The sequence below is a fragment of the Phaethon aethereus genome (assembly GCF_964289735.1).
Source record: "Phaethon aethereus genome assembly, chromosome: 1".
Classification (NCBI taxonomy): Eukaryota; Metazoa; Chordata; class Aves; order Phaethontiformes; family Phaethontidae; genus Phaethon; species Phaethon aethereus.
The window spans coordinates 85,330,571-85,340,738 of NC_138575.1; the positions used below are offsets into that span (position 1 = coordinate 85,330,571).

Genomic DNA, 10,168 nt, shown 5'->3' on the forward strand with positions numbered 1-10,168 from the left:
GTGCATAAGTTAACCCCAAATAGCAATTATAGGTGAGAAAAGCAAAAATATTGCCAGCTCTTCTCTGTTCTCCTGATGTTTGTGACAGGGAAGATGAGATTATTTTTGCAAGTGTCAGGTGCCTTCCAGTACTTAAAGTGGGATCACCCATATCAGATTTGTTTAATGCTGGTAAGCCTGGCAGAATGGGCAAGTATGTGGGTGCAAAGAATAAAATAGCAGCAACTGAGGGAGGAAAAAATGTCCCAGTTCTCATGATTTTCTTTGCTCATTCCTTTAATGACTCTTTAAGCAATGGTAAGAGTCGAAGAAGGGTGTATCATAAATCTTAGGCAGCTTCTTTGTCAGGTTGTATGCTGTTCAGCTCCACCATGGGGTTCTTCTCTACAGGCGATGTGGAGCTGGCTTCTGCCCGTCCTTCAAAGCCCCTGGAGATGTCTTCAAAAGTCCTGCCCTTGGTCTCCGGCACTTTGAAGAACGTGAAGACAAAGAAGATGACCAGGAAAACAAGGAAGATGAGGAAGACATAGGAGCCACATAGTTTCTGCAGGGAGGACAAAAGCAGGAGGTTTTAATTTGAAAAGCTCATAAACCTTAATCCAAAGTCATTTGCTGTTGACAGGTCAAAATTCTAAGATGTTTTTTCAACAATGCCCTTTTTTACTTTCTCACAGCACTTTAAAATGAAATTAAAAAAGGGACAAAAAGTTGTTCCCTCAAAGCAGGGACAACTTCAAGGAGAGATCAGGTTAAGGGTCATACAGTCATGTTTTGAAGTCTCCAAGGGTGGAGATTCTACAACCACTCTTGACAACTATTCCAATGCTGCAGCACTCTCACAGTGCTTTGCAAACTGGGTCCTTACCTCTGCATAGGGGAAGAGCATTCCCACCAAGAAATTAGAAGTCCAGTTGGAACAACCAGCCACTGCCATGGCTGCAGGCCGTGGGCCTTGGCTGAAGAGTTCTGCTACAATGAACCAGGGGATAGGGCCAGGGCCAATCTCAAAAAGAGCCACAAAGCCAAAAGTGGCAACAATGCTGATGTATCTGATCCACTCCACAACATCCTGCAAGGGAACAACACATGGTCAGCTGCAAATGGAGGCAAATACGGCACAGCACAATGCCATCTCCAGTGTCACAACTTTCTCCACTGCACTGTGAACACTGTGGCAGTTTCCGGAGTTAGGAAGCTGCGCTCTCCACCTGTGCACTCAGGTCTAGCCCCAGCTGTACCTCCCTACAGGTCAGAATTGCAGGGCAAGGCAGATGTACAAACTTATAGATCCCCTGCCAGGGTCAGCCTGGACAAGAACACTAATTACTCACCTTTAGAGCTAAGGCGACTGTCATAAGAACAGCACACACAGCCATGCCGCCCAAACCAACTAAATGGAGGGTTCTGCGCCCTGCACGCTCCACCAGGAACAGCTGGAAACATGGCAGAAGAAAAAAAAAAAAATCTGTGACTTCGGCAGCAAGAGGCTCCCTTGCTTAGTGTGCCCTGCACCTTTTTCTTTTATCCCTGTAACCCTCAGTGCCACTGTTTATCTCAGTGCAGGCTGCTCCATCCTTGGCACAAGTTTTTCATCTCTGGTTCTTGCTACTGCCTTCTCTCACTCTTTTCCCCCATGCACTGCTTTTCCACCTTCCCTTTCTTCCAAAAGGATAACAATACCCCTTTTTTCCCCCCCTCCTCTCCTCCCTCAATGCTTTCAATGCATTTTTTTCCCTTGCTCTTATAGGCCACTGCCTAGCCCAATGCTTTGCCACAGCCTGGCTACTTGTCTTCAGTCACATGTCCCAAAAAGCCCAAGCAGACAAGTTACCTCTCACCATAAGGCCCTCTTCCACTTACCGACACAACAGTGAAGACAGTGTTTACCACACCAGCTCCAATAGTGGCATACACAGGCTGTGTGATACCAGCTCTTTCAAAAATCCCTGTAGAATAATAGAATACCTGGGAAGAGAAGCAAAAGTTGGACACAGTCATGATTCCAGCATTTGAGAGCATGTCCTTCGTTCATTGCCTAATGGCTTGCAGGCCCAACAAGTAGTTTCCAAGAAGCACTCAACAGTATAAAAACAGCATGCTTCCGGTCAGTGTTCATTCACTTGAGGCAAGGCTGCAATGTCTTGCCAAGGTGTGCGTGGGAAAAGTGAAAGCCAATATAATCTCCACCTTCCATCTCAGCAATCTCTGCAGTATCACAAAACAGTGACTTCCAGTCAAGGAACAAAGAGGTTTTTGGAAGCACAGTTCTTTCAACATTAGTGGCAACTGCGAGTGCAGCCAGAGATATGGGAGGCCCAGCAGATGGGACAGGAAGATAACTCACAGCATTGATGCCTGAGAGCTGTTGGGAGAGCTGCAGCATGATGGCAATGATAATGGCTTGACGGTAGTTTGGAGAACGGAAGAGCTCTGGCACAGTTGCTTTCTTTTCCTGGGACATTTTAGCACTCTCTTCTTTCATCTCCAGGATGTCTTGAGACACATCTTGTGTACCACGAAGCTTCTGGAGAACTGGAGGGAGGAATCAAAAAAAGAACACACAGACAGTAGGTTCCCTCCCCGCACCCTGCTATTTCAGGGAGGGCACACTGGGAAGGCTGGATCACCTGCCAGTCAGTGTTTGGGCCTGTTGCATGGGAAAGACCAAGCCTCTACATGCAGTCTTGCTCATCTTTTCAATGCAGATGTCAGGGTGCTGTGATGAGCATGGAAAACAGGCCTAGGTTCTGCTTATGTTGCTTGATCTCATGTAACTTACATTTGATCCCTAATTCTGTTCACTTGCTTGCCAGACCCAACTCCAGCCCTCTGTAGTAGGAAAGGTAAACACCGTCCAAGTCCCTTGTTAAATGTCAGCCTATTTCCTGCCTTTCAGGGGGAGCTGACAGAGCTGCAACAGCTGGACCTGCTACACCCCACCAGGCCAGGTGCCACTCCTCACATCTTAATCCCAACCTGAGGCCTCTGTTGGGATGCCAGGTTTCTCACACTGCCTGGCACTGGTGTGACCTAAATGATGGGAGGGAGGGCCTGATGCCCTCTGGGAGTCACACCCTGAGCCACCACAGTCTCTAGAGTCAGTCCTGGCCTCCCACTCAACTTCAGTGCAGGCTGGGAGCCAGAATACAGTCCTGCCGCTTCAGAGATGAGTTCTTACCTGCTTGTGCTTTCTCTTCCTCCATCTTGTTGATCAATAGGAAACGGGGACTCTCAGGGCAGAAAAGAAGAGCCACACACTGCAGGATTGCTGGGATCACTGTGAACCCCAAAAGCAGTGGCCAAAGTGCTTCAGTCCCCATGATTCTTTCCAGGCCAAAGATCTACACCAAAGAAATACAATGATTCAAATACCCCAATTCCTCACTCCCACACTAGTGAGTATGGCAGGACCACATGCTGCACCTGACGGCAAGTGTGGCCCACCTCGTCCTCCCTCAGTCCCCTTTCCCCTGGTAGCAGAATCAGGTTGTGTCAAGCCTACCTGGGCCACCAGGATGCCCACAACAATGCCCAGCTGGTTGAGGGTGCCAAAGGCTCCACGGAGGCTGGTAGGTGAGACCTCACTGATGTACATGGGCACAAAGCCAGTGCAGAGACCACAGAAGAGGCCAATAATGAAGCGGCCAATAATCAGCATCTCCACTGCCTTTGCCATCTTAGATAAGGCCATGAGAGTGCCACCAGCAAAGGCCAAGACGTTCACCAGTAGCATGGAGTTCCTCCTGCCAGGGTAAAGATGTCAAGACTGAGCTTAAACTGCCAATACAGTGGGAAAATCATTGGGAGAGGGGGTAAACCTACCCATGATCCCCCATCTCAAGGGTGGAAGGAAAACAGAGTAATTCCCATTCAGCTCCTGCCTTGGCCTGCAACCCTTTCTTTCTTTTTGCAGCCCATACAGTCTTCCTTCCCCTCCAGCCTCCTCCTCCCTTCCTCTCACCTCTGCCCTCTTCCTCCCAACACTCCATTGTAGAAGGGAAAAATTTCCTAATGGTTTGGATTAGGGAACTTATCCCTCTTCCCAACTTACCTGCCAAATCTGTTGACAAACAGGCTAACTGAGAATGAGCCGATCATACCTCCTACCGAGAAGATTGCCACAGAAAGGGACCACAGAGAGGTGAGGAGCTCTGGGGAGACAACCTCCCTGTTCCGTTCTGACAGGGTTCTGTTGAAGAACCTCTGTATGATCTGCAAGAGAAACCAGGTGAGGAAAAAGTTACAATCCAGTGGGAGACATTTTGCACTGGAGAGAGGGAAGAGTACTTTTGAGGTTTTCCTTCTGGTATCAAGGAGGCAAGAAGCCAGTATAGACCCTAAAAATTCAGTAGGCAGCAACAAGTCATACAAGGGGAAAATGAGAGTACAGAAAGAGGAACTTTCATTGAGTATTCAGTAGACTAGTAGCAGTATGATGAGGGAGAGATTGCTTCACTGAATATAGAGAGGTAGGCCAGTGTTTATTAAGGAAAACAAGCTTATCTTCTGATTGCTTATGGATCATGTGAGTCACTGGTGGTGCTTGGGAGGAGGCATGAGACAGAGCAAGAAGACATGACCAGAGAATGGAAGGGAACATTTTTGGCAATATCATAACTCTGGCAGCAGGAGTGGGCTTTCTGGGATGGAAACAGTTAAGAGACACAAAATGTTTCACTGAGGTAAGCCTGAAAAACTGCAGCAATACGTGAAACAATCCTTCGTTGTCCCATGGGGATGTGACAGGGCTGTGTTGCTAATTTCTGAGGCATCCTCTTAGATAATGAGGAAATTTCTGCAAAGGCTGAGGGGGACACAGCCTCAGAATGTCTGCCCCCAGCAGATGGCAGCAGGACATTAGCTAGGGAGGGGACACACACACACACCCCCCACCCCACCCCCCACTGATGTGACATCTTTTCCCGGAGACAGGGTGGATGTGGTATTGGTGACTCAGTTCCTGAGAGAGGGGAACCATCTTATAGTTACAAGAAAACCACATTTCTCATTTTCTTCATCTCTTCTCTTCTTTCTTAGCCTACAGTCATGAGATGATTTGGTCAGAGTGCCCCAGTCACAAACCTTTTACAAGCACTGAATCTATACTTAACACAAGGAATGAACAAACAAAATAAAGAAGCCTGAGATGGTCCCTGAGATAAACTAAACTGGAGCAGCTGTAATCCCTACCAACCCTCAACTGTTTTCTGCACACTGCTCTCCACATTCCTTCTGCCATGGCTAGTTTATTCTGACTCAAAAATGAAGCGGCTCACATTCCTCCAGGCACCAAATATAGACCTACCAGGAAATGGCAGCTGGAGCCCTCTTGCCCCCTCTGCACTCCTTAAGAGACTTAACCTCTCTGCTCGCTCTCTCTCCTCCCCAAAACTTTGCCCTTCCTGTCCATTGTTGTAGTTGAGAGGGGGGTTTTTGAATGTCATCTTGACTTCATAAACCAGAACAGAATTATTATCTGTGTGGGAGACAGCTCCTCTCCTTTCTACACATTTGTTTTCCCATCAGCACCTCCCTCATACCATCTCCCCAACTCATTTGCCCTCTCACCTTCTCAGGAGCATTGATGACACCAGTGTTGTACCCAAACTGGAGAGATCCAATGGCAGCAATGGAAACAGCATAGATAAGGGGTGCTGTGATTTTCTGTGGAAAGAGAGCAAACATTTATTTAGTTAATTTGGTTACTCATGCTTTCTACACAACCCAAGTTTCTCTTCAGCATAAACAGCAGCTGCAGCTCATAGGTGCAATTGTGCAAGTGTGCCAAGGGCAGGGAATGGGCTTTTATCCAGGAAGGGTGGGTACCAGTAACAGAGACCCTGGAAAGGGAGATGCAACTGTACATCATGAAAGACTTCTCTGACTAGAAGTAGAAGGGCCTGTCAGGACCTCCCCTTTATTATCTCCTGACCTTCATCAACTATTCTCAGCTCATTAGTAATGAATACACTGGCTGCATTAGTGGCTGTTATTTTGGGTTGATCTGCTTTACAGAAAAGCTTTTGCTGATCTCTGGCATGTCATGAAACAAGGGTCTAACTCTTCCTGGTGCCAACTGACAAATTCCCATAAATGGAGTCTCAGATCTGCCCATGAGCTATACTGGCAGTCACTCCTAACAGTTAAAACATGCACTCTTCAGCAACAGGCCTGCTTTTCCCAGGCTAGAGCTTCCCAACCCTGCCCCAGGGCACTTGGCACAGCAGCCTGCTTCACAGAGGCAGCAGCAGTGCTGCCAACCTTCCCGTTTATTTTTCTTGAAGCTGTAGCAACACTTGGTATTTTAAATGAAGCACAGCCCCTCGAATTTCAGTATATGTGAATGTCTATTTATTAAAAACTGCTGAGCCCTCAGAGCATTCAGGGCTTGAAGACCCAACCTCAGACATCCCACAGACTGAGTAATTTAAGTATCAGTGACAAGCATCTGACTTTTTCTGCCTTTTTAAAGCTTGTGGCATTTAAGCCAGCTGTGTTAGGGAGGCATGGGGGAGCAGGTGACTCAGGAGTTGGCACTTAGACAGCCAGTGCTTGAGTTGGCACAATTTGGAAAGATCATGTTTCTGTCTCAGGAGGGATTGGAAGTTTTTCAAAAATATTAACAGTCCCTTTTCCAAGGTTTCCAATTATTGTCCCAAGGCTAGCAGAGGAGAGGAAAGTACTCCACGGGGCCTACTGTCAGTTCTTCCAGTTTCTCACTTTCCGGCTCAGCTCCAGCAGCAGTGGCTCCCAAGGCTGTCTAAAATTTTTGCCAATAACCTTCTACTAGTGCTCATACCACCTTTATCAACCTTTCAAGCCAAGCATGTAGGCTCTTCCGGCCTGCACAACCCTCACACATCTACCAGTTAGGCCCCAGTAAACAGAAACCGAGGAAATTACTCTCAGGCATTGTTTCCCCCACCTACATCATGTAAATGTCTCTTGCTGCCATGGTGAGTGATGGAGACAAAGGGGACAAGGTCTTTCTCTTGCAGGGGGCAGATGACTCTAGAGGTAGTGTTCACACCTGAACACACCTTACATGGTCTAGGCCACCTTGTCCCTGCCACCACTCCCCTCATTTTTGTCACAAGAAAGTTTGGCACGGAGTCACAAGGACACAGCTCTTTCAAAGCACCTGGATGCCTGTAAAAGGGCATTAAGACATCTAAGCACTTCTAGGACTCCAGACCAGGTCATCCCTAGTCAGCAGGTATAGCAAAGCTGAGGACAAACCCAGCTCTCCACATTTCAACACAGTGAGTCAATACAAGAACACCTTTCCCTGGGCCTCTGCTTTGTCATGGCTTGCAGTGGTCACAGTTAGCCTTTTTCTTCTGAGTGCAGCAGGGACCATAGTGTACCTGCTTTGTGGCTACATGGTATGCAAGCTACAAAGAGGTTAGTTCTTCTACTCTCTTTCATACTCCCTTCCCCTGGCTGTTGCCTGCTATTCATCTCCTACCCAGTCTCCTACCACCTAGACATCACATGGCCTGTCTCCATTGAGACAGACCAGGATTTAATGTGTGGATCATTTATTACTGCTGGAAGTGCCTCACTTCCCAAAAGGCAAACAGGGAGCTCAGAAATAGTACAGCTACACCCACCCATCCTCAAGGCTGAGGTCTATACACCAGCAAGGAATTCAAACCACCACTCCTCCCTCCAACCACAGGCATCAGGAGCGTTTATTATCTAGGAGGTGCTTCTCACTAGCCCCCCTCACAGAAGCTCAAGAGCAGTACAACTTGTTGAACCCAGCTACAAACGGACTCCCAGCCCTCCTCTATGCGACCTTGACCAGATGCTCTCCTTTCCTCTGCCTCATCTTCTCACACTACCCGTATCTCCCATCAATATGGCGGTGATGACCCCAAGCTGCCCCGATTCTGCTTGTTCCTATGTAACTGTAATCCCCTGGCAACCTGCACCGGGTTCAGCTGGATACCCACTCTTTCCTCATGCCTCCCTGCTTTTCTCCTTCGATGCATTCAAACACACGCAGTCATTAGCTCACTCCACTGGTGCACGCCTCACCCGTAGCTGCAGAGGAACTACAATAATCTGTCTCCCCGCTCTCCAAAGAAGAAAGGGGGAAAAGGCTATGCTTTGTTTTCTTCTTGACATTTAAAAGCACCACCACCATAAAAATGCCTTTAAGAGTAATCCCCCTTTTAGCATCACGAACCCTGGGACAAACGAGCGCTGCCCTGCCAGCAAAACAAACCTCGTGATCAATAAAATACGGATAGCATCATGTGGATCACCAGACCACACGCACGCAAACAAATCAATCTTGCGATCTCCAACAAGCCCTCCCAAACAGTGTCTGTGCCGCCCCCCCCTTCCCCGCAGACGGGGCTTTTCCCGAGTCACCCGCTAAAGGGCCGCAGCGGCGGCCTGCCGGCAGCACGGCCGCATCCATCCTCACTAGACCAACAGACAGCCGGCGGCAGTGGACAACGAGGCGGCGATAAATCCCGACCACCCGCCAGTCGCGACCACATCCCCCGCCCCCCGCCGAAGTACCCGGAGACCCGAGCGGCGGCTGCCCGCCGACCACCAGCTCGCACCGGCCGCGGCGGTGCCGCAGGGGCGCGGAGGAGGAAGGAATCCGCGCCTCCTCCTTACCTTTTTGGCATCCATCGTCGGCGGCGAACGGCTGGCGACCAACGGCTGCCGCTCCCCCACCTAACGGAACCCGCGAGGCGGCGGCTTCGCTCCCCGCCCACGCACTGCGACCGCCTCGAGCCCCGCGCGAGCGCACGCCTGCTCCCCGCTAAGCCCGCGCATTTATGGCCTCTGCTACGGGAGAGGGCTGGTGGGCGGGGCCGGGGAGGAGCTCCCCGGCATCCCGCAATTACAAGAAGAAAAAAAAAAGCCCACACCAAAACAGTCCTCCGAGCTCACACCACTTTCTGACTTAAAACTGACATCAGCGGGCCTTCCGGCAGCGTGCGTGCTGAGCAGGCGGGCCGCCATGGTGCGCGGCGAGCAGGGGCAGGCGGCCGGCCGAGCTCCGGACCGGGCGCTTGGGAGATGCCACAAGCGCGGAGGAGGCGTATTTACCACGCTTGTGGTGCCACGCCAATGTTCGCTAACGACAGAATATGGTGGCTTGCGGGAAGGGAGCTGCGAGGCACAAAGCTGTTTCCAATCCTGTAGTTAAACCAGCGAGGCAGGCAGCCATGAGCGCAGAGACAGCTGCACAAAAAGCACGGGCAGCAGCCTGCCGTCAAACGCTGTGCTCTGTGGATGCTCTCCGCACCTCCTGAAGCTGTGGACGAGGCACAGTTCTGGACAACAGTTTGGGGGGTTGTTTGATTGTTTCATATTATTTTGTGCGTCAAGTATATTTTTCCTACAAAGCTAGGATCTACGGGGGCAAAGCCTGAGTTGTGGCCCTGCAGCTGCATTTAGTCCCAAACTTGTACCCTTTCAGCCAAACTGTGTTGCTGTGCTTCCTATTTATTTGCTGTCCATCCTTCACGTGAAACAGTTGCCAAACTCTTCCAGAAGAGTAACAAAGAGCTGTGCTTTAAATCTCAGGCAAAACCACTGTCAATAAAAGTCTTCACTGAATTAATCTGGTGAGCATTTTGACTCCAGAAAAAGGCAACAGCTCAGAGCTGGGACTGGGGGCGGGGGGAGGGGGGGAGAAAACTGATTTAGGATGTTTTTCGTTGTTAGGACAAATCATCTTGGGACCAGCCATCACTTTCGTCACCAGATTCTGGGGAACTGGAACGATCGCATCTTAATTTCACTTCTGCTGATTGTTTGGCATGGTCACCTGGCCACACATAACTGCAAATTAACAGGTCAAATAGGTAAGAATTTCCGTCGCTCCCTTCACGGGTGATAAGAGCTCGCCTGCACGCCCACAAAGGAGCGCAGAGGACAATGGCAGGAGGAGGACCCCAAATGACACCCTGCCCCAGCTACTCCCAGGCCCATCACAGGAGCCATCAGCACATCAAAGGCCCCATTTCCACACGCCCAGGGGGGCACAGGGGCACAATGGCCGGTGGCAGCCCAGGGGAAGGGACACCCTGCCTGCGCCCGCCCCTCTCGGGCCGTCCCCGGGAGCCATCAGCGCTTTTGTCCCGGTGTGAAACCCATCACGAAGAGCCGACGGCTGGAGCACCCTTCAGACTAGGGA

General features: G+C 50.0%; 1 protein-coding gene across 1 annotated transcript; it reads right to left on the bottom strand.

The window, feature by feature from the left end:
- Positions 1-328: 328 nt before the first annotated feature.
- On the bottom strand, positions 329-8,856 carry SLC2A3 (solute carrier family 2 member 3; the record flags this gene model as incomplete). The annotated part of the gene is made up of 10 exons (XM_082014410.1): positions 8,638-8,856; positions 5,569-5,664; positions 4,052-4,212; positions 3,503-3,743; positions 3,179-3,341; positions 2,345-2,532; positions 1,861-1,965; positions 1,332-1,433; positions 866-1,069; positions 329-544 (listed from the first exon to the last, which is right to left on the bottom strand). The coding sequence occupies exons 1-10, from the start codon at positions 8,650-8,652 to the stop codon at positions 329-331; spliced, it is 1,491 nt and encodes a 496-aa protein (XP_081870536.1). The 5' UTR covers positions 8,653-8,856.
- Positions 8,857-10,168: the final 1,312 nt, after the last annotated feature.